The sequence below is a fragment of the Mycteria americana genome, chromosome Z (genome assembly GCF_035582795.1).
Source record: "Mycteria americana isolate JAX WOST 10 ecotype Jacksonville Zoo and Gardens chromosome Z, USCA_MyAme_1.0, whole genome shotgun sequence".
NCBI classification, from domain to species: domain Eukaryota; kingdom Metazoa; phylum Chordata; class Aves; order Ciconiiformes; family Ciconiidae; genus Mycteria; species Mycteria americana.
Genome location: NC_134396.1, coordinates 8,389,180 through 8,413,447, shown reverse-complemented (window position 1 = coordinate 8,413,447; position 24,268 = coordinate 8,389,180). Strand labels below are relative to the sequence as shown.

General features: G+C 39.7%; 1 protein-coding gene across 1 annotated transcript; it reads left to right on the top strand.

Moving 5' to 3' along the window:
* The first annotated feature begins 414 nt into the window (after positions 1–414).
* Positions 415–22,827, top strand: PRKAA1 (protein kinase AMP-activated catalytic subunit alpha 1). The gene is made up of 9 exons (XM_075526491.1): positions 415–577; positions 7,255–7,396; positions 10,439–10,532; positions 12,321–12,465; positions 13,859–13,946; positions 14,856–15,080; positions 17,591–18,077; positions 18,492–18,618; positions 20,994–22,827. Exons 1-9 carry the CDS (start codon positions 448–450, stop codon positions 21,236–21,238), a joined length of 1,683 nt encoding a protein of 560 aa, XP_075382606.1. The 5' UTR covers positions 415–447; the 3' UTR covers positions 21,239–22,827.
* The last annotated feature ends 1,441 nt before the right edge of the window (positions 22,828–24,268 follow it).

Below are 24,268 nucleotides of genomic sequence, written 5' to 3'. Positions count from 1 at the left end.
CCGGTGGGCCCAGCGCAGCCCCGCGCACGGCGCTAGCACCACCGCCGCGGAGGAGTTCCCTGCGGCCGCCTTCTCCCCCGGGTCCCGAAACCCGGGTGAATCCTCTCTGCTCCTCGGGGGGGGGGGGGGGGGGGGGGCGGGCGGACGGACGTAAAAACGGGGCCCCCTCCTGGCCCCTCACTCCGCTCCGCAGCACTCGGGGGCGGTTTCTCCCATCCCGCCGCCTCGCCCCGCCCCGCCGGCAGGGCACGCCGGCTGGAGCCGCACGCCCCCGGGGCGCCGCTGGGCCGACCCGGCCCTCCCCCCCCGAACCACAATGGTTTGTCCCCGCGGAGGGCTGTAGGGCGGTAAGTGCGGCGTTCACTTCCGGGTTTCGGTGCGGGCGGGCGCTGTGTGGTTGCTCCTCCCCCGCCGGCGCTCCGGCCCGGCCCGGCGCGGGCGGGCACAATGCGCAGGCTCGGCCCTTGGCTTAAGATGGCGGCGGCGGATAAACAGAAGCACGAGCACGGGCGGGTGAAGATCGGGCACTACATCCTGGGCGACACGCTCGGCGTCGGCACCTTCGGCAAAGTCAAGGGTGAGCGGCGGGGAGCGGGGCCGCCGCCTGCCCCGCGGAGCGGCACGGCCCGGCCGGGCTGCGGGCAGGGGAGCGGCAGCGGCGCGCCGGCCGGGCGTGTCGGGCTGACCAGCGCGGTCTCTCCTGCCGCTGCCGCCTGCGGTCACCTCACGGCGGCCGGTCCGCTGGGGCCTGGGCGGCCGCCGAGGCTTGGGCCCGGGGCGGGGGGCGTGTGGGCGGCCGGGCCGCCGCCCCAGCCCGGGCTTGGCCCCGCTCCGCCTCCCGCCAAGAGTGCTGCGGCGGGCTGAGCTTCGCCGGGGGCGACGCCGGGAAACCTGAGCTGCTGGGCGCTGCCCGGCCGTTCCCGCCGGGCCGGGTGAGCCCCGGCCGCGGTGGCTGCGGGGTGGGGGCCGCCGGCCGAGCGTGGTGGTGTGGAGACAGCGCCTGGTGCGCTGCGACCGCCCCTCGGGAAGGGGAGTTGTACCGCTGGCTTGCCCGGGGCGGGACTCGCAGTCCCGCAGCGGGAAGTAATGGCTGGGGGAGAAACAGCTTTCTCTTCTGTATTTACGGAAACAATTACTGGAAGTTAATGGTGCTGCATTTATTTAAAATAGCACCGGATATGTAATGAAAGTGGCGAGTCTTAATTCTTGATGTGTCTCTACGCTGCATTTTGCTGCGCAAGTACTAATGCTTGATGTCCTCGGAAGGAAGGCAAGCTTTCTCCCTCTACAAAGAGAGAAATAAGCACAAAAAGTTCAGTTTGGGAGAAGTGGACTAACTGGCAACAAAGCTGACACACAGACATGAAAAGACTTTATGCTAAATCTAGTTCACCGGTGGCTATCAAAGTTTTTTTCAGCTCAGACTTTAAAAACTTTTTAAAGTGCAGATGCCATGCTGCAAATTTGAAGCCTAGTAGAAATAAAATAGAAGTTAAACTTTTCCTTGATGCCGACTGCCACAGGTGGAAAAACTGTGCATTAGCTTACACCGTTCTTGCTGTGTTGTTGGTAAGAATTGTTCAAATATTGAGGTATGCAAATTGAAAACATCCTTTCAAAAATGATTTAGACTAGACTCAGATTGTATTCTTTATAAGGCTTTTATGGTTAATCTAATGGATTGCTCATGATTATAACCAGTAAAAAACACGGTTTATCCTGTTGTATCTAATGTACTAGCTATCATTTAACATGATACCTTTTTTCAGTGTAGGTGTTCCTATTGTATGTTCTCTGCACAAGCTCTTTCAACTATTGGCATGTTCTGAAGAAATTACTAATCTGTAGAAAATAGGAGTATATTTGTCGCTAAGAATATCTAGGAAGGCAGCAGAAAGTATTTTGAGAGTAGATCCCTTAGAGCTTCCTTTTTTCAAAGCAGGCTTATAAAGTGACACCCCCAGCCACTTGGGAGCAGTGACCCCCAACTGGCAGCTGGAGTACCATTCCATTCCTTGGCAACTTAGCACCTCCTTAAATAGAGAGGAAATAAGATAAGGCAGAAGATGGGCATCAGATTCTCTTTCCTCATGGAGGGACTACATGGTTGAGGGGAGACGAGGAGTCAGATGGGTGTGTGTGGGGTTTTTTGTGCAGTTTACACTGCACAAAACTAAGGTTGCTATACCCATAAATGTTCTAATATGCTCTTAAATTTCAGGGAGAGCTTTTGCACTACTGCTGCTGTCCTTATCTGTGTTGGCAAAAATGTGTCTGAAGTTGAGACCTTGAAAGATGGTCAATTTGTGGACCCACTGTTACAATTTCAATATATTATTGAACATCGATCCTATTAATATTTCATTAAATACAGTCACCTTAAAACACTTACTTGACAAAAAATAGAGTTGCCAGTGTTATTATTGCTGTATTTCCGTAATACCCCCTGTCTGCCTTATTTAATTGACGTTAGGTGGTGGTTTAGGCTGCTTTGTAACTATTGATTATGTGAAGAGTACACACATGCATGTATGACCATATTTGTTTTTTCAGGGGTGGGGAAGAAATCACCTTGTAGTGAAATGCAGCATCATTCTGCATACCGAATACCTTCTGTGAGTGGCCTGGGAATTTATTTAGGATCTGGAAGCAAGTGTTAGTGTTTGTGGACTAATGCTCTGTTTTCATTTACGGATTGTTTTAAGTACTTTTTTTTTCCTTGTCCCTAGATGATGTACTGTGTTAGTTTTGTCTTGTTTTAGCTGTACTTAATAAACGACATATTTTATCTATGATGCACTGGTTTTCCTCCTGAGCACACATTTTCTTCATTTAATACCAGATCCATGATTGTTTTCCTGTAATCCTCATAATTTTCCTTCTCTGACTCTGATATGGCTTCATCAATTGACAATAAAGTGAAAAACTAACAAATGTGTTCATTTTTTAATTCAATTTTAATTTAATTTCCTTGAGCTCACGTGATGTAGGGGGCTCAGGCATATGGCTTCTTGAAAGTGGATCTTTAATTTTAACAGTGGTGGCAGCCCGAAAAAATTGAATTGGAAAACCGGTGCTTTACTTGGTAATTGTTAAAGGTCTCCTGCTGTCAGGGTACCTGTCAGATGAACTCACCCTGCTGCTTACCCTTTTACCCTCCCAGATAACTGTTATTGATGTGATGTTTTTCCAGTTTAACTGTTCATCTGGCTGTACTAGCCTGAATTAACTGCTGACTGACTTGATTCACTCGGCTGTGCCTCAGATGGACAGTCATGGAGCAGACAGCTGTTTCTAGCCAATATCTAGGCAAAGCTAAAATGCCACAGAAGTGAAAAGCTGTGGAGTAGAAGAGAGTACTGAACCTAAATTATGTGAAACACATTCTTATTTAAACTCTACCAGGATTCAGTGTAAAATATCTATCTCTATTTTTGTCAAATTTTTTAATGTCTTTTTTAATAAAACAAAACCACTGCTGATGTTTCCTGCTGAAACCAAATGCAAACTTTTATTTTGAGATATTTTTGGAAATAGTTAGCTTTCATAAAAGGAAGAGTAGTCAGGCTTCCAGTGATTTGTACTGGAAAATGAGGGATACTACTTAAAGTTGTAAATATACAATAATTGTTCCGGTCTACAGAAGGGTTAAAAAGCCTGGTCTGTGTAGACTGCAAAAAAATGATGTCAATAGACCTTCGTGGTCAAGGCAGTGATAAGAGACCTGGAAATGGATGGTTAAGATCAGTTTGCTATCTAATGTTGTGCAGCAATATGCCTTTGCACAGCATTAACTCATGGGGTTTTTTTTTGTTAGTGAAAACATTTGTTTAGCTCGTACTTCTAAAGGCTGCTTTCCTCTGAGCCTCGGGTTGGCTTTTTGGCCTATTGCAGAAGTGTTTCATTAAATACAACATATGCTTTTTTTTCTACAAACTTCATGACTGGTACCTGTATGTCATAAGAATGTTGTATTTACTCTGACTGGCCTTGTAATCAGTTTTCTTTCCCAACTGAAGACTGCTGAACTGAATTTAGAGACTGTTGCTCCTGTACTTCAGCAGTTAAAAGAAGCCACTACTGCTTTGAGACTATGTCACTGTCTTGGAAATCTTAGTGCTATGCATAGCCATAGTGAAGCTTGAAGGCAACTGGTATTATCAGAGAGAGAATAAAGAAATACCGGGAAACGCTAGGTCTGTGAAGTGAACTTATTTTTGCAGTGATTCTTTTGAAGGACTGATAACTGGTTGAGTGTTAGGGTGACTAACGTAAATGTATTTTGTTTACTTCTAATTTGTGAGCTTTCACCTTTATAGGTAAAACTTCTGTCAAGAGGTAATACAAAGTAGCTTTTGGAAAGATAACGCTGACTGCTTGCTTTTCTACATGATGTTATCATCTGACGTCTTGCTTTCCGTTGTCTTTATGCCGAATTCAAAAGTAGTCAGCAGCCTGCTACCAGTTAGTCTGCTGTTTTACTGCTAACAGATACCTTGAACCATATCCAAGAAAACAGTTTTATTTCATGAAGTAGATGGTTATTGGAAACTCTTATCTTAAAAACCTAGATTTGTTATAATTTTAAACTGAATTAGAAAAGGGAGGCAAAAATTACTGAAGAAAATAGCGATTCAATTTGAAGTGTCTTAAGCAAGTCAGCAGGCTTTTGGGGATCTTTTTGCACCTGCACAAAATCACAGTATGTTTTCATACAATAATTTATTCAAAGTTGGCAAACAGAGTTGAAGAAGCAGGAAATCTGTTTTTTTTTTTTTCCCAGTCAATGAATAAAATCAAGGCTTGAGGCACACAGTCTTGAACACTGTGACAGCTAGAATTGGTTTCAGTCAACTGCAAATGTTACTGTTTAATTACTTTGAATGAAAAATGTGTTTTGAAAAACTCTTTTCTTATGTGCCTTGCATATTGAACATAGATTGTTGTTGCTAATAAATTACTTTCTAATGTTTTTCTGAGTTCTAATGAAATTCTAGTTTTCATCTAAGGTAGACTGACAAATCAGAAATAAAACAAATTGGCTGATAAATGAGACTTTGTAACACCATGCATGTCAGAACTGAATATTTAGATACTAAGCTGTAGAATTGCTGAAATATATATGCTACTTATTAAATTAAACACATTCTTAAATGTACTTTGTAAAGCAAAGGAAGATGCAAATTCATGTGTCTAACTGGTTTTTGGTTAGTTTCTAAAGCTGTTTCTTACTAACCAAAATAAATGTTAAAATTTAACTTATTATTAAAGATCTTTTTTTTTTTCAAATACTTCTGGCTTACTTCCGTTCACATTATTGATAGGGAAAGACTTTGTAATTCAAATGGAATAGTTGCTTTTCTAATGTTATATGTTAATGCTTCATTACCCCTTAGGGTTTGAACATAGGTGATATAATTTGTTGGGTTCCTTTAAAACTTCAATCACATTTGAACTGAAGAAAACAAAGGGTATGTGATTGCTTTAGTTGTAGATCTGGTTGAAAGCAAATAATTCTCATAGGTGACATGATTTTACAGTTCTAGGCGCTCACCTACTAATGTTTTGTTGTCTGTGATGGATGTGGGCTTTGTCCTGCATTCATCAGTGGTGTGAATGCGCCTGTCCACTGTTTTGGTTATTGTGGCTATTTTTAGGCAATGGCCCCTCTGAATGAGGGGATGTGTGGTTCCCCCCCCCCCTCCCCCCCCCCCCACCTTGCAGTCGGAGCCTTTCTGTATTCTTGGGTATAAAAGGCATCTCACCACTGCATTGTGATGGTTCAGGTTCTTGGGTAATCCACTACTTAGGTACTTCCCTAGAGGAATTTAGACAAACTGCTTTATTTTACAGAGTAGCTATCTTCTTGTTGAAGAATAATCACTCAGAAGCTTATCATTATCTCTGTCTCTCTGCTAAGAATTTCTTCTCACTTGCATTGGTTTTTAGCTCAATACAGAGGCAAAAGGCAGCAGGGAAGTCTTTTGTTGGGAATGAGATTTACAGATTGATAGATGTTTGCTAATTCTATCCAAATTATCTGTTGAATGCAGAAAGATCTTTGTGGATCACTGCTATTTATCGCAGCTTCCCATGGATATCTTTAAATAAAGCTTGAAACCTGGGGCTCAGTTAAATCCTCAAGTGAGGACAGGCACTTAGAGGAGTGAGTAGTATGTTCAGCACAGGTCTGTTAGCAATGCCCATTCAGGTGGACAAGGATGAACCATGTAGTTGTCTGGCTTATCTTCAAAAGGTGGGAATCAGGGTGGTGAATGAAAGTGGTGTAGTTATAATCACTGCATGCGGAAACCAATGCAGATAGTGAAGCCTTCTAGTGGAAGAGCTACTTACCTTGTGTGGTTTGTCTGTGATCCAGTGTTGGGTTTAAGAAAAATATTCTTGGCAACTTTGTTGTGGCTACTTCCAATAGCACCTGCAAAATTAAGGACGTTAAGAGGGGTAACTGTCTAGGAAATACTTTATACTTTTGAGTTCCTCTGTTGAAAGAAAAATGAAACTCTCCTAGAAGTAGGAAACAAACTGAGGAATGTATGAGGCTGCATATTTGCATTGATTGTCGTCGTTACTGCTGGTTTTTATTTTGAACACTTCCTGTAGCTTTTGCCACTTATTTTATTATATAAAGCTCTGGTGTTTCTACACAGACTGTGGAGCTTATATAGGGTCAGACTGCTCCAAGGACAGATAAATAATTATTTTTCAAGTAAACTGATCAGATACTCTTAGTGGTAATTCAGAGTAATTGCTGAAACAGGCTTCTTGAGGGAAGGGTAGCAGTGATTTCTTTAGTAAGAGCCATCCTTGCAGATAAAGTAGAAGAGCTACAGGAGAACATGTCTGAGGGGGTGACCAAGTGAGCCAAAAGCTTGGAGTGACTTACACACGGAGAGAAAATGGTCTCCCTAATTAGCAAAGATGGCAGTGTTTTTTGTGATATGCTTTATTTGTTTGCAGTAGTGCAAAAATGTAGTCATGCTGCAAGACTTCTGAGGGTTAGGTTTAAGGTTTTTCTTGCATATCCCATTCATCTTCTAGTGGTAGAATTGTGGGAGAAATTGGAGTAGGGCAGAAGTGACGTGCCATCTGGTTTTCAACCTCCCCAAAGATAGTGGGGATATGTGGAATTCTAACATCTTAACTTGTATTTCTTGGCTACAGTCGAAATGAGCAAATTAATGTCTTTATGGAGCAATTGAAAACCCTGACTAAATACATCCTTGTTCCTTGCAGTTGGCAAACATGAGTTAACTGGCCATAAAGTTGCAGTGAAGATCCTGAATCGACAGAAGATTCGCAGCCTTGATGTTGTAGGAAAAATTCGCAGGGAGATTCAGAACCTCAAACTCTTCAGGCATCCTCATATAATTAAGCTGTAAGTTTTGTTTGCTGTAATAAAAAATATTTAAGCACTAATCTCTTTTTGCTCTCGCTCATCTGAAACATGTTTAAAAGCCAATGCTACTAGCAGTATCTTGTCAGGAAAGTAACCAGCTTCCAAGTATGCAACCATTTTCAGTGCCCTCTGTAATGCGTTTTCACAAAACTGATCTCTGCAGGACAGTCAGCTTCTGTGAGATACTTGCTTACAAATTCTTTGGACAGGTATATAAAAGGTAATGGCATGGGAGATACTTCTAGTAGCATCAGTCTCTGTTTTTAGCTGCTACCTCAGTTTTCTTCTTTTTGTTATATTTGATCTTTTTTCTGCTTAGAAAATGAGTTAAGAACAAGATTGTAAAAGGCATTTCTATAGTAAGTTTGTTGTGGTTTCTTAACTTGAAATACGTTTTTAGTCATGTGCTGATCAGTGATGTATGGTTTTCCAATGTAGGTGGCGCTCTGCAAGATTTTTCTGAATTAAGGATGTGCAGTTTGTTAAATGTGATTGGTATTTCAGAATTGTTCAATATAGCTGCTACTACTTGTCTAAATGTGGTATTTACAGTGTGCCTGTTTACATCTGTTAGTTGATCAATAGTTCATCAGTGGAGTTCAGAGTACAATTAAATACGTCCCAGAGTAGATGCCTCGTGTCTGGTCTGAGGAAATCAATTATAAATGCCATTGATTTTATTTTTTTTACTTTCGTTTCCTGTAAAGTTAACCTGCACCTCTCGAGTATGGGTGACTTTCACTGTCTTAATCATGGTGTTGGTGTTAGTTTTTTCTATTGGCAGAGTCTTGTCTTAAGACCCCGCTGCCACTGACAGATGCCATCCCTATACACTCCCTTTAATTTGGCAACAGCTCTTACACTGCAGCTAAATTGGATTGTGTAGGATCAACTCACTAACTTCTTCAGTGGGTTAGTTTTCAGAAGACTGTTGAGCTGATTTGGCTGCAAAATTGCTAGTGCTGCCAGTTAGAGTTCATGAACAAGTCCAAAGGACATACCTGTAGCCAAACAAAATAGGACGTGTCAGTGTACCAACCGAGATATGGGAGTGGAACAGGAGTGTGTGCTTGTGGTGTTGCTCCTGTTAAGTCAGCTTAACATGTTTCAGATGATAGTTTCTTTCTCGGGGAAGTATGGGGATAACTTTTTCTCCTGCATGTGGAGAGAAGGGACAAGATGTAGGAGATGATGGAAAAATTGATGGATCCCCAACTTTTCAGTTGGTCGGCCTGCATTTCTAAGGCAGAAGGATTATTAGCCTATGTGTAAATAGTGTTTGAGAGATAACTGGTACTGTTGTGCAGGTAGACTTGCTAGTATCTTAGGATCATGCTGCTCGTGCTATTAGGAACTGGATTGAGGAACTGCTAGATAGCAGCTTAAGATATTTGGCATAAAGGTAAACAGATTTCTTGAGCTTAATATTACATATTAGACATTGTCTAATTTAGAACATTGCTGTACTTCATGAAAAATTTCATACACGGCTTTAGCAGTATATACAATTGCAAGCCTGTTGCTATAAGATTTTCTTTCTAAACCGTGCTTTAAAATAAAAACTTTTGGATCATCTTCTCTTGTGGTTTTTGACCTCTAACAATAGAATGCCTCTTGTTTTCCTTTATAAAATTGCCTCTGCCTGCATGCTGGTCACCTATGCTGTGTGGTTTGATAACCTTATTTATATTATAGGTGTGTAACTGTTCCGCAGCCTCCTTTTCCATAACCAGAAAAATGAGCTGGCTATAGAGAAGCACAGCAGTAACTTTTGGATTAAAAGGATTAAAATAGTATTTCTGTAGTAGTGTCTTAGCCATGGCTTCAGAATGTTGTTGATATTTAAGTACATGAGGTACTTTCAACCAAGGTATTAGAGCAAATCAGTAAAGGTAAAGCATCTTGGACTATAAGATTTTAGGTAAAGCGAACTTGGAAGATCTCCTGTTGATAACTGCCTCAGAAAGGTATTGAGGTTATTGAAATGTAACCCTGTAATGCTAAGCTGTTAAAATAGATACACACACATAGATGTGCACACGCACATTCACCTGGATGGTCTGAACTCATTGCTGTCTATGTAGTTCAAGAACAACTTGTCTCAGTAAGCTGAAGTGTGTCTGTTTTCTCTTTTGTCTTGGAATCGGCATTTTGAAGAACGTTGCAGTTCTGTAGTGTATGTGTGAATTCAGTTATTTATTACAATTTGGATATTTGCATGCTTTAGTACCTTGAAACATTCATTTTCATCCCATTGCTACTTCCTGTCTTCTCAATATAATTGAATTGAATTTGGCTGAAGTGTTATTAGTGTTCATTTTCTTGTTCCATTAAAAATCAATCACTTCTGACTGCTGTAAGGGGAAAAAATTAAACAACTTTTAGGTAAGGATATGTAGAACGAAATCTCTCAAATGGGGAGTTTGGCCATAAACTAGGTATTTCAAAGCTTCAAATTTTTTTTAAACTTAATTGAAGTAGAATGATAAAAATATAGTAACCAGAGTGTCGATATTCTTAAATACTAATGACAAATTTATCTCTTTTTACAAAAGATGATATTCATGATTATTAAAAGCAATTTTTTTCTAGTCTTGAAGTACACTTTTTATTTATGGCAAGTCAGGTTTTTTGCATGTTAAGGTTGAAAAGTGTATGTTTTTGAGACACTAGCAAAGTCCTTTTAAATTCCTTCCTCACTGCCTCAAGCTATGTGTGAGGCAGCACTGTAAATAGTTTCATAGAAATCATGTGGACTAAGCTTAGTCCTCTTAAAGTACAAAGACTGATATTCCTGGTGGTGAACATAAATTTCCTGCTAGTCTTGGCAATGATGGCATCACATAGCAAAAGGAGAGGAAATAGCTTCTGAAAAATATTGTCATTCCAGTAGCTGTAAATTAGCTGATAAATATTTTAAAGTATGCTTTTATCTGATTCTTTGCACAACTTTGGTTTTAAGTAAATGTAACTAGCATCTTTTACTGAGTGTGTAGACTAACGGGTGCCTTCTCTTATCAGATACCAGGTCATCAGTACACCAACTGACATTTTCATGGTGATGGAATATGTTTCAGGAGGAGAACTGTTTGATTATATCTGTAAAAATGGAAGGGTAAGAAGTAGTCCAACTCTACAAATCAATGACTTGCATTCTGTTATTTCTTTTGCAACATTCCTGTGTCACCTGACACTGAGGGGACAGACAGATTCTTTTTGGGGATCCTTGGCAGAATTATATAATTAAAGCTTTCTTTTCTTAACAGGATATTATGATTAGTGTAGCGCGGAATTTATGATTAGAGTGGCACAGGATTTCTACAAGCAGAATCAATGTAGTGCAATTTATAAGTAGCATAATACAGAATTTATAATACAACTTTACTTACGATTTCTAATCACCTAGACCCTCTGCAGTTTGGGTCAAATCTTAATATGTGGTTTGCTGTATCAATATAACAATCACAGTCTAGACTTGAAAATCATATGAAAGAATAAGAATCACTTGCTCAGTCCTCAGAGGAAGCAGAGGACGGTGGGGGTGTCCCTGGCCACCGGCGGGTCACAGGTCTCACTGTACAGCAGTGGTTCTGGTCCAGGTTCCCCACTTAGGACTTAACTACTTGATTTTATGGACACTGCTCTGGGTGCTGTTACACTTCCCTGTTCTGTGAGGGGATCATCAACACCACCTGGTTGGCTGGGTTGCCTGGGATCTTCAAGGCCAGTAAGGAAGGGAGTAATCAGCCTGGCACCCAGGGACCTTGATGCCAGTAGGGAGGGGAAGAAGAAATCTGTTTGGTTTGTCTGCTTGGTTCACAGGACCTTCAGGGCCTGATAACGAGGGAAAGAGCACAAATATGTGACTCGATCACAGAATGGCTGCTTGCCTCATAAGATGGTGTTAGTTATGCTAACCACATTACCAGGGTTCAGGAGCAGGTTTGTTAAATACGTTACAAACCTTAAATGAAGGTTTGTTTTTACGTATTCAGCATTAATTTTGCTGTGAGCAATTAAAATATATTTTATGACTACATCTTGTTCTGAAAATAAAAATGGTTCTATGTTAACACGCTTCAGATCTTTATGTATGACTTTGTCATAGCATTTTTCCTCTCTACTGATACTGATATGTTAATTTACAATTACTGGGTACAAACTGGATGGGTATGTATCCAGCTAGAATAGCTGAAAACTTTCTTCGGTGTAACCCGTTATTGGAAAGCTATGATTGTGCCCTTATTACCTTCTTCTACTAGTAGAACAGTTTCTGTGAGAGCTCTGAAGTCACTTTTCACACACCATCTAGACAAACCATCTAGATAGCCAGGATGCTTTTAGTTAATTGTTAGCACAAACTTAGGCTAACATGCCTAAATTGTTAGCACAAACAAGGCATGGATTAGGGCATGCTCATAGGAAATGCCCAGCTAAGTCTGCTGTTTGGGGCTAGCTGCTAATAGCATAAATTGCATCTAAAATGTATCACTTCTGTGCTGTGTGTCAGCAGCTTTTGTCAACTTAAATCTTACGTTGTGTTTAAATGTCAAAGTTCATTCATATTCCAGTTAGACAAAGTTAATGTTTGGGTGCTAATGTTTCTAGTTACTGAGAATGTAACATCTGCCTAACCAATTTCAAAAGCGTGATTGAGAAATTTCAGTGGCTTTCTGAGTTGGTGGGTATGTTTTGTTTTAGTCATTTTAGAGCTGTGGTACAAACAAAATGATGTAAGCTATGAACCTTTCTGCTACAAGTTCCGATAATCTGTTATATAAAGTATTGATCAAAACAATAAACGATAACTTTAGGTCATGGGAAAACTTCCTTTAATTCATATAAATGAAAAACAAGTTATCTTCACTGTCTCATAATTGTTTAAAACCTTTGTCTGTCTTAGCTTGATGAGAAGGAAAGTAGACGTCTGTTCCAGCAAATCCTTTCTGGCGTGGATTACTGTCACAGGCATATGGTAGTACATAGAGATCTGAAGCCTGAAAATGTGCTGCTTGATGCACACATGAATGCCAAGATAGCTGACTTTGGTGAGCATTGCTGTTTTATATCTGATAGCATTTCTGGTGTTATTTAGATCCTGTTAATTACTATAGGAGATGTTTAATAAAACGTGCATGCCTGAATATCCTGGTGGTGGGACACAATATAAGAACCTGAAGAGTACGAATATAAAGGGAAATTATGTTCTTGTACACGTGTAGAACTTGTTTTCCTCTCAAGCTTTCTTTTCAGATATTTTCTTTGACTGCGTGAAATTATGACCTGATTTGTTTGGTTTTGCTTAATAATATTTTCTCTGAAATGCTATATAGACTTAGTTCCTAACCTTTCCACTTCAAAATTCACTCCTATTGCCTGTTTCACCATATGTAATGTGTAGATCCTTAGCTCTCTTGGAAGTACAGTGCAAGGGCAGTTCCTCAGGTCTAACAACCACATTGCTATAGTAAAATATACTAGTCCTCCTATTAAACTACTCTAAATTCACTTCAAAAACTCTAAAGATGTTATTGAGAAAACTTAATTAAAGCATAAAAGGTAAAATAAGAACAGTTAATCTTGCAAACTCCTGTGCTTTTTTGCTATATACCTGCCCAACTAATCAGAAAGCTTAATTGTTTATACTAGCTGCTTGTGACACAGCTGCTGAGAAGACTGGCAGCTAGTTCTTGGAACTACCTGAATCAGGAAACCTCACCATATAAGCATAGTAAGGTATCCGTACTGCTTTATCATCATGATGTATTCTTGTAGGCATAGTGGATAATACTTGCCCTTGTAGAGCACTTTGAGGTCTCTGATGAAAGGTGCTAGGTAATGCTGAGTATTCTAAGTATATTTTAAAAGTATGGTGTTCAATATGTGGGTGCTGGGAATCGTATTGATTTCTTGTGCGTAGAAAATGCTTTGGGTGAAATGGCTTACGTAGTGAAGAAATGAAGTACAGTAAGTAACTTATAACTATATCTTCCTGTAACTTAAGTATCAGCAAAGCTGTAGCGCTCAGTTAACCGTGACTAGTGTATTAAACAAGAGCTTAATAAAAGCTTTTGTGTATTAGAATATGAAAGCTAGCCAAGCTGTATTCTTTCATCTCCACATAACTTTTCAACTTCGAGCAACTTTGTTCTCTATCATGCCTGTGTCATCCAAATTAGACTGGTTTTTGTCTTGGAATGAATATGTTCTCAAATATTTCTAGGTTGTGTGCAATAGTGGGTTGGTGTTACTCAAGTTTCTGGTAAACTAAATGGAGGATGATGTGGCATGTTCATATGAAAATTTCAGTAATTCCAAACAATGTTACTTCTTTACTGAGATAAATTTGTTAATTTTCTAATTTGAATTACTAGGTGATTTATGCAGTGTGAAATAACTTTGCTCTCTGAATTTTTATTAACTACTCTTATACACTTTCAGGTCTATCAAATATGATGTCAGATGGAGAATTTTTAAGAACAAGCTGTGGTTCCCCAAACTATGCTGCACCAGAAGTAATTTCCGGAAGGTAGTTTCTCTTATGTTGGATACATGTGTGCATGTACTTCAGTCATTTTGCTGCTTGATTCTAAAGGCTACAAAACTAGTTCAATTGACAAGCTTGATGCTGAGAAACCGTGGCCTGAACTTTTATTTGTTTTGATAATTTTTCAGGAGTATTTAAGGCTTCTATGAACTAGCTTTGAATAGTTCTGTAAGCTGGAGGTGATGTCTAATACCCCAAATCCAGTGTGTACAGTGTGCCTGAATTGGTTTAAAAATCTCACTTACAGCTCAGATCTTGGAAGTAGAGGTACTGATAGAATTACAGCAAAGTCTGCTGTGAAGTTGAGTAGCAGTGAAATATCTGCTGCAGAGTAGATACTCAGTCTGAAGGTAACGTCCCCTTTTTTGGACTTGATGATTGTCAGATCTGCTGCTTTCAGCTATCCATGCTAGTATTGCCTCTTGCTGATTGGAGGCCAAATGCCTGTTTTATTCAGGCAGTAGCACAGAGTATGTGACAAGTTCTGCTATATGGGCTTGTCTTAAACTTTTCAGCCTCCCAGATTTGGGGAATAGATGGCTTTGCACAGATTCTGCTGAAACAGTGATAACAATGTATAACACGGGCTTTCTTAGTAGTAGGTACAACTTTCTTTCAGTTTGCCATTGTCTTAAATTGCATTTGTGGATTACTGTTATACAACAGAGAGGAAAACTACGTACTTGTGCTCTGTTATATATTTGAAGGGGAAGGACTTTAAAGTTCAAGGGAGGCATGGCATAGAACTGAAATGTTATAGTACTTGCAGATTAGTTGTCCCAAGTTCATACACTTTTAATTACTGTGAGACAATGTAAGAAAGCAGAGGGGGGAAAAAAAATCTATTTAAATGTATTAAACATAAATCACTAATAGTTAACTCTTTCCCAGATTATATGCAGGTCCAGAAGTAGATATTTGGAGCAGTGGGGTTATTCTTTATGCTTTGTTATGTGGAACGCTTCCATTTGATGATGATCACGTGCCAACCCTTTTTAAGAAGATATGTGATGGTATCTTTTATACCCCGCAATACCTGAATCCATCTGTAATTAGTCTTTTGAAGCACATGCTGCAAGTGGATCCAATGAAGAGAGCAACAATCAGAGACATTAGGTAAAACACTAATGATGTCTGATCACAGGATGCTGGAATGATAATCTCAGTGCAAATACGCAGAACAAAGCAACCATTTATACAGGTTGTCCATGTTTTTGTAGACTGAGATGAAAAATTCAGCTTCTGGTGGTTTGGCTTTAGCTCTGATGGCTCTGTTCTCCAGTGGCCAATGAAGTATCTACTGGAGGTCACAGTAAAAAAATTATATACATTACATATATAAATACTGAGAAACTCTAGGTTTAAGACTGCTATAGCAAAGCTGTTTACCTGCAGAATGGTTTGCAAAAGCTACACTGAATTGACTTCTCTGGGCAAAAAAAGTCTGATGTTAAAAACCACTGTTCTGTACTGTAAATGTCTGAGATGAATGTTATGGCTCTTTAATCTGATAACTACTGCTTTTATTCATATTTCTTCAGACTCTGAAAAATCATCTGTTAAGACTGTGAATATTCCACATGCAAGATAGCACTTTATAGCTTCAAAACCCTGGCATGAATTTGTGTACGAGTGATAGTTACTGCATCGAATACTGATAAGTTAAAGTTTGTAGGTACAGAGAGCCATCACGGGGTCCAGATTCCAAGAGGAGATTCTGGAGAAGGTGACCGCTTTGACAAGCGTGCAGTGGGTTGAATTAAAAAAAAGGTAGCTGATAGAGCTGTCCTTCATGCAGCAGCTTAGTTAGGTTTTCCTTTTTCCTTTGTAAGAAGCTCTAAGGACAGAGCTCTGATTTACGACCTTAGTGAAAACACTTCTTTTAGGGTTGGAAGTTAGGAAGTCGGCAATGTTCATGTTCTTTCAGTAGAAATAAACACATGGTGCTCTTATCCCTTGCTACTTTATTACAATGAGAAGTACAAGGACAAACTGAGTTTAATTGAGTACCTTAGTTCTGTGCATGCAAGGGGAGAGGCCCACTGCAATGAATAGTAACAAAATATTCCTCTGGGTTCAATCATCCAGCTAGGGCTGTGCTTTGTAGTGGTTTAGGAACAGCTGCTTCTGCTTCCAAATTAATAGGTTGCTTCTGATGAAAGTGTATTTTGCTCAACACATTTGTGCTGAGGCATGTTCTTAGTTTCACACTGATTAGAGCTTGGTCCATTGTACTGGTTTTGGCTGGGACAGAGTTAAATTTCTTCGTAGTAGCTTGTATAGGGCTGTGTCTTGGATTTGTACTGAAAACGGCGTTGATAACACAGGGATGTTGTGTAAGCACTGCTCAGCAGTAACAACACAGTCAAAGCCTTTTCTGCTTCTCACCCCACCCCACCAGCGAGGAGGCTGGGGGTGCACAAGAAGCTGGGAGGGGACACAGCTGGGACAGCTGACCCCAGCTGACCAAAGGGATATTCCATACCGCATGGCATCAGGCTCAGCAACAAAACTGGTAGGGAGGTTGGTGGGGGTGGGCTGCTGCTCGGGGACTGGCTGGGCATTGATCAGTTGCTGATGAGCAATTGTTTTCATTTGGATCACTTATTTTTCTTGGGCTTTATTTTCCTTGCTCTTTGTTTTGTGGGGTTTTTCTTACAAATATTTTAAAAATTTATTTCCAATTATTAAATGTTTTTTATCTCAACCCACATGTTTCTTTCTCACTTTTACTTTTCCAGTTCTCCCCGGCATCCCACCGGGAGGGAGTGAGCAAGCGGCTGTGTGGTGCTTAGTTTGCTGACTGGTGTTAAACCACAAGATCCATATAACTGCTCTTAAATCTGTAGCAAGTCTTTACACTATAGGCTAGAATACTTTCAAAATTAGTGTCATGCCATACCTTTTGGCTAGTTAAGCAGCTTACTAAACAGCACACAAAACAATCTTATTTTTCTATGATCGGACAATTTAAGTATTTGGTTTCTTCTGTATCTTTTCTTTTCCCTCTTATGAATACTAGCCCATGGGTACAGTAGTAAGGAGGTAGATTGACCCTTCTGTAGCTTCCCTCAACCCTTTTAAGTCTTGCAGAGACAGCTGGAGGTATTCTGAATGAAAAAATGATAGGTAGCTTGTTTGGGGTGGGGAGCATGTGACTTCGATGTTCAAAAATCTGTGTCCAAACATCTACCAAAAAAATTATTCATCATAAACATTTCTTAATCTTGTTATATATTGTTATGTGTGTACTTGGGAGGGACAAAAGTGGGTAGTATAAGAACTTGTTGAAAATACCTCAACACTAACATAGTGGCAGTAAAAAATCTACCATTTATATAAAAAGCTGGTTGAGTTATACAAAGACATGTTTGGAGCTCAGGTAGTTGAAAAACTTACAGGAAGGAGGATTTTTTTTTCAATCTGCAAAATGTCTAGCAAAATCTTGAAGAGTGGTGATTTCTTTCCTTAATGTACTATTCTATTGTCTGTGCTGCGCAGAAGGGGACTTGGGCTGAGAACTGTGATTTGTTTTGTACAGACTAAAAATAATTTTATTTTTAAAAGAATTTAATATTATAAAGGTTTGCTTTACATACATAGACTTTTTTTATTTTTAAATCTAGGGAACATGAATGGTTTAAGCAGGACCTTCCAAAATACTTGTTTCCTGAAGACCCATCATATAGCTCTACCATGATTGATGATGAAGCCTTAAAAGAAGTGTGTGAGAAGTTTGAATGCACTGAAGAGGAAGTTCTAAGTTGTCTATACAGCCGAAATCATCAGGACCCTTTAGCTGTTGCTTATCACCTCATTATAGATAACAGAAGAATAATGAATGAGGCCAAAGACTTCTACTTGGCTACAAGCCCACCGGATTCTTTTCTTGATGATCACCATCTGTCTCGCCCTCATCCTGAAAGAGTGCCATTTTTAGTAGCTGAAGCACCACGTCCTCGCCATACTCTTGATGAGCTGAATCCACAGAAGTCAAAACACCAAGGTGTAAGGAGAGCGAAGTGGCACTTGGGAATACGGAGTCAGAGTCGACCAAATGATATCATGGCTGAAGTTTGTCGAGCAATTAAACAACTGGATTATGAATGGAAGGTAAAAGAAAAGATCTTTACAGCAGACAACAGTAAATTTGTTTGAGCTGTGTAGTTATGTAGTCTAGAAATCGGACAGTATCTTCTGTGCTGGAAAACAATCTCATGTGCCTGTGCTGACTGTTTGTGCTTGCTGTGCAGGAAGGGGTTTTGGGGGAGGCTATTCATGCTGACTGGGGAAAAAAAAAGTCTTGCTAACATGTCCAACTTTTCTGTTGGGGCTGTAGGAATGTTTTTGTTGGTTTAAAAAAAAAAAAAAAAAAAAAAAAAAACAAACAAAAATCACCAAACCAAACACAACTCCAACAGGTAAGCCTGAAGTCACTTGATAATACCAGTGAGTTGAAATGACAAAAACAATATACAGTGCTTTTCAAGCAGTTCTGGTAACTAACTCAAAGCTCTTTTGTACTAGGTTGTAAATCCATACTATCTGCGTGTTCGAAGGAAGAATCCAGTGACAAGTGCATATTCCAAAATGAGTCTACAGCTGTATCAGGTGGACAGCAGGACATACTTACTGGACTTTCGTAGCATTGATGGTATGTGAAGACTTACATAAGTTGTATGGGAAATGATTCTAAATGCAAACATGTCTTAACGTACTTGTTTAGAAGTGAAGTGTTGGCCTTTATTTGTTTAAGCCAATCTAGATCTGTATTGGTGTTTCTTTATTCCTTCCTGGTCTAGTATTCCTGTGATCAGATGGTTAGCTGCTTCATCCCTTAAATAGTAGCTTTTTAGCTGTATCGACTCCTGAACTGCTCCATTTTGTGTCTGTACCAGCACTAATACCACTAGTGCAAAAGGTGATAGGGCTGTGAGAGGTGAGATTTGGATCAACCTAAACTGCCTTTGGAGCCCACTCTCAAATTTAAACATTAATTTAGATCTGAAGTAAGCATGTGAATAACGCTTCCTAGTGAAGATAAAGCTTGGTGTCTAGGCATTTAAATTTGACTTGGACTGTACATTGCTGTGCTGGGTCTGGCTGAGATGGAGTTCATTTTCTTCATCACAGCCTCTATGGTGCTGTGTTTTGGATCTGTGACTAAAACAGTGTTGATAATACACCAGTATTCTGGCTGTTGCTGAGCAATACTTGCATAGTATCAGGTCTTTCTTCTTCCCCACTCTGTCGCACTCAATGAGTAGGCCAGGGATTGAGCAAGAAGCTGAGAGGGGATGCAACCTGGAGAGCTGAGCCAGATTGACCAAAGGGCAATTCCATGCCATATCATGTTATGCTTAGCAAGGAAACTGAGGGGATGGGGGTTTGGGGAAGGTAGCCTTGAGACTGGCTGGCTGTCAGACTGCTTTGGAGAGGTGGTGAGTGGTTGCCTTTGCATCACTCCCCCCCCCCCCCCCCCCCCCCTTTTTTCTTTCTTCCTCTTACTAAACTATGTTTATTTCTACCCATGAGTTTTCTCACTTTTGCCCTTCCAATTTTCTTCCCCATTGCACTGAGGGATTAGCTGCCAGGCAGAGTCCACCCACCAATGCTAGTAGTACACAAAATTTGAGATAGGAGTTCTATGCTTGCACTAGCTGAAGTCTTGAAAGCAATTGGTCTAACCTGTAGAAAGATACATTTTATAGTGACAGTAACACAGCATACAAATCCTGGTTGGATACCTTCCTGAAAATGAATGGAGGAGCTAATAGAGACTGCCCATGATGCTTGTTTATGGGCATAGTAGACTAAAGCAGACTTGCCTACAGGCAATGGTGTAGATGACATGCCTAGGAAAACATGTGGCATGGAAAAAGGATTTACTGGAGTGTGGCTGGATTACAGTATAGGGTGGTTAAGTCTGTGTCTCGTGACAATTTAATCTGGTGTGGCTTGGCAGTGCAGTTCTTGCCTCATTCCTTCCAACAATACAGGTGCTTGCTTAGATCCAGTGGTACTTGATACAGGGGACTTGTATAGGTCCTACTGTAGTATAGGACAAATGCCATTCCTGTTGGAGGGGAGATGGCTACTTAGAGCCATGCAGCTGGGGGAGGGCAGCCTGCTGCAGGCCTGGCTTCAACTCTTGAGGAAGTACAACCCAAGGTCATGGATTTGCCATCTCTCTTCCAACAGTGAAGCTCATTTGACTTTCCTTTCTCTCCACCACAGTTACCTGTTTGCTGTTCCTCTTACCAAACTGTAGTTTAAAATAGCTTTGATGTGAAAAGGCAGTCTCTCCTGTGTTCACTAATTTCTCCTGAAAATAACTTTTCTGGTGCCAGGTGAGAGTCGAACTAATGTTCAGTATTTAAAGTAAGAATAGAGATAACTTCAGCAGAACATTATTTCGAAGATGAAAGTATTTTCTCCTCATACTGAAGGTAAACTTAAGCTGCTGCAGCCCAGATGTACAACATACTATGGGGAAAACTTCCAAAAGTGAAGGATAAGTTAATGTAGGTGCTAGCAATTAATGTGTCAATGAATTATAACAAAAATACAACTAATAACGAAGTGTAAATAACCAAATACAAAGAAAACAAATAGAATAAAAATAAAGTAGATGCTAGCAAAAAGCATCTACAAAATGTTTGCACTGTTATTGGACTTAACCTTATGATGCTATCCTGTTTTTGTTTTAAGTAACCTAAATTGAACTATTAGCTGCTGAAATCAGTCATGAAAAATATGGCGAGTGCTGGTCTAAACTAGATGTAAAGGCTTGTGGAGCACAGTTCAGAGTACAGGAATAATTTGCATAAGGACACTTGTTTCTGTGTTACTATATATATATAAGCTTTTATTTTGTATCAAATATATACAGTTTGCAAAAGCTGTTTATGTATTAATCAAGATTTTTAAAAATTTTAGAAGTGTGAGAAGGGGAAGATGATTGCTGTTCCTATAACTGATTTGATACTGATACCTAGTTTTCCTCCTCTCTCTCCCCTTGCCCTCCAGATGAAATTACTGAAGCGAAGTCTGGGACTGCAACTCCACAGAGATCAGGTTCTGTGAGCAACTATAGATCCTGTCAGAAAGATTCAGATGCTGATGCGCAAGGGAAATCTGCAGATACATCCCTTACCTCATCAGTGAGCTCTTCGCTTGACTCTTCTATAGCTGACTTAACTCCAAGACCAGGGAGTCATACAATAGAATTTTTTGAGATGTGTGCAAATCTTATTAAAATACTTGCACAATAATTTTAAGGATGGGCTTATTTCTTTAATAGCAATAAGCATGCCTAAATCATAGTCAGATGCTTCCAATTATAATCAAGTTAAATTAACTAAGGCGCTGAAAAAGCTAGCCACAGAATGCAATTTGCACAGGGATTGAAATGATTATGGGCAGTTAACGTATATTATTTTGAAGTTGGAGTGAATTCTGATTGTTTGCTGTCCAATAGCATAATACAGGCACAGAAAATCACATGCCCTTGGGGCAATGTTTATAACATTTTACATTGAGTGCACATTAGGCTGCATATAACATTTAAGTTAGACAGACCTTCTTGTTTTTTTCACTGGTAATACATAGATCTGATGCACTGTAAGTAAATGTACACTTACTAGTTCAGTGACCTAAGTATGACTTGTTGGTCACCATCTACAGTTGTGCCTCAGTTGGTCAGAACTATCAACGTCTTCTAACAGTAATCTGTTAAAACTGCTGTGTTTCTTCTCCCTTATTTGACAGTAAATGATAAAGAACAGTTTAATGCATTACAGTGTACTACTTTTAACAACTGATAAATTTTATTAAATGCGTGCAACTCCAACCAGTTGGAAATGCATGTAGGTGCTCTGTAATGCACTAAGAGTGAAATTCTGTGGGCTGTGAGTAGAACAGTTGAGTCCACAGCAATGGCAAGAGACTTAATGCTGAGAACACTTGGTGCCCCATGCGCTAAAACAAAACGTTGCTCTGTGAAGAAGAACTGTCAGCAGGTTCCTGATCTGTGCAGATTTGCTAGCTTGTACCTTAGTGTGGTAGCAGCACAGCAGCTCCCCACTGCTACTGCAGGCTGAGAATCCTTTTCCTTAGAAACATGTGCATGTAGTTAAGAGCACAGCCTAAGGGCTGTTGCATGCTATTGCAGAATCTGAAGTTGACGGTTTTTTAAAATATATGTTAATACTTTGATACAGCTGTTTATCAAATGTTAACTTAGCATATACTGTATAAAATTCACTTTGCAGTTGAAACTACATATATAGATGAGGTTTTCCCAGGCCACCTTTATAGCATACTTTGCTATTTAAATTAATTGTGAAATTAAATAGTCCAACTTCAGTTGAACATTCAAAACTGATCATGACAACTTGAGTGCTAATATTAAAGTTTTCAACAGTAGATTGCAATTACCAATAACGTAAATACTTCTGCATTCATGTTTTTTGCAGTGTTTCAGGAAGAAAATTGAACCTTATGTGTTAAAACCACAGCTAGTACTTGCACAAAAACATTTAGTCTCTGTAAATTGGATATAATTAGCCACAGTTCCATTTTCATCTAGCACTAACAGACATAAACAGTAAACTATGTCAGAAAATGTTTTTAGTTTTGCATTCAAGAATTAATGTTCTCTTCAAATGGTCTCTTCATGACCTACTCAGTTTCAAAGGCTGCTCTCCCTGGGAGAGGCTGGAAATCAAGGTATTACTATGAACAGTGAAACCTGGACTCTTAAAATGGATGGGGATTCTTGCCAATGACTGAGGTTTCATCTGTGAAAAACTGCTAGCTACAGATACAAGAACAGTTTAATCCAAGCCAACTGGCTTAAGCAGAAATTCATCTGTTAAGAACATGCACAGAACCTGAAGAAACAAAGCTGCTTTAAGCCCTGGAACTGCTGTAACTGTGTTCTGAACTGGGTAATTGTGTGGTCTGTCTAGTATGTAGGTACAAGTTACAACTTCAGTTCTTTATCCTCAAGTGTCACACATGTTTCCTGTAACGCAAAGCTGTCTTACTGTATCTCAGAGTGGAAGACTTTCCTTAGATAAAGCTTTGGGTTTAAACTCCTGAGGTTGAGATGTCAACAGGAGGGACCAGCTGCAAATCCTACTTTTAAGTCCTGTTTTTAGTCTTGTAAGAATTGGTTCTGATGTACCAAATAAATCTGTGTGTTCACTTTTGTTACTCTTCTATTTTGAAATTGGTAAATATTGCACTTGTACAAATATAACAAACGCACAGGTTTTTTAATTGTAGTAATTCCTCATCTGGAATTGGTTTGGGATCACTCTTACATATGTTAAACTACATGTTTATAAATAGTATCTGCTCCTTGTAATGCTGGCCTCAAATGCAAGGTGTCAAGGTGCAAATAGCTTCTAATTTTTATATACTTTTTTGGCGCTCTTGTGCATTAAGACAACCATGGTTTTCCCTTCGTCTTGGTATCTGGAGGTTAAAGTTTCTGTCAGAAGTGTACTGTATATGTAGTTTTAAATAAAGTAAATTTTATTGGTATGATAAACCAGTTTTGATGGCCAAAAGTTTTCTGATTGAACTGAGATTTTTATAGGGGGTGGGGGAGGGAGAAAGGGGGACTGACAGCCTAGTTGAACAGAGAACAGTTGTCTGTTGTGTGACTTTCCTATGCTTTGTAGATCTTGCTATTGAAACTGCTTTCTTCACATGTTCTTACTGATCTTGCAGACTTTTTTTAGCATCGCACTAGTATCTGCCAATAGGCTGCAAAACAAAACTTTGCTAAGAAAGCTGCCAAGGGTGTAAGGAGGCAGCTTATGCAAATACACAAGTTGGTCAAGTATGTTACTCTATTCCCAAGCTTACTCCTGTTGGAGTACATTGAATTATCTTGCCTTTGTATTGTAATTTTTTCAAAAACATGGATGAACCTGATTGTCCATGTGCAATGTAGCTCATTAGGTAATGGATAAAAATTCATCTTGGTGGTGCAATATTTAAAAAAAAAACTTTCCCGTTTGTCTTGATATGAGTGTTTAATACAAACTTGGAAATAAATTTTATTTTACCAGTTGATTACCATTGTAAGACATGGAGTCCTGTTCTTTAACAAAGATGTGCCTACTTCCTATGTTAACTTCTTTTGACAAAGCTGAATGGCAAAAATGCTTCTTTGTAACTGTAACTTTTTAAACTTCAATAACTTAAAACTAAGTAAACATGAAATACTGAACTATTTTGTTTGAAACTGTGTGCATGCTGTCTTCTAGTGTTACGTATGTTAGACATTA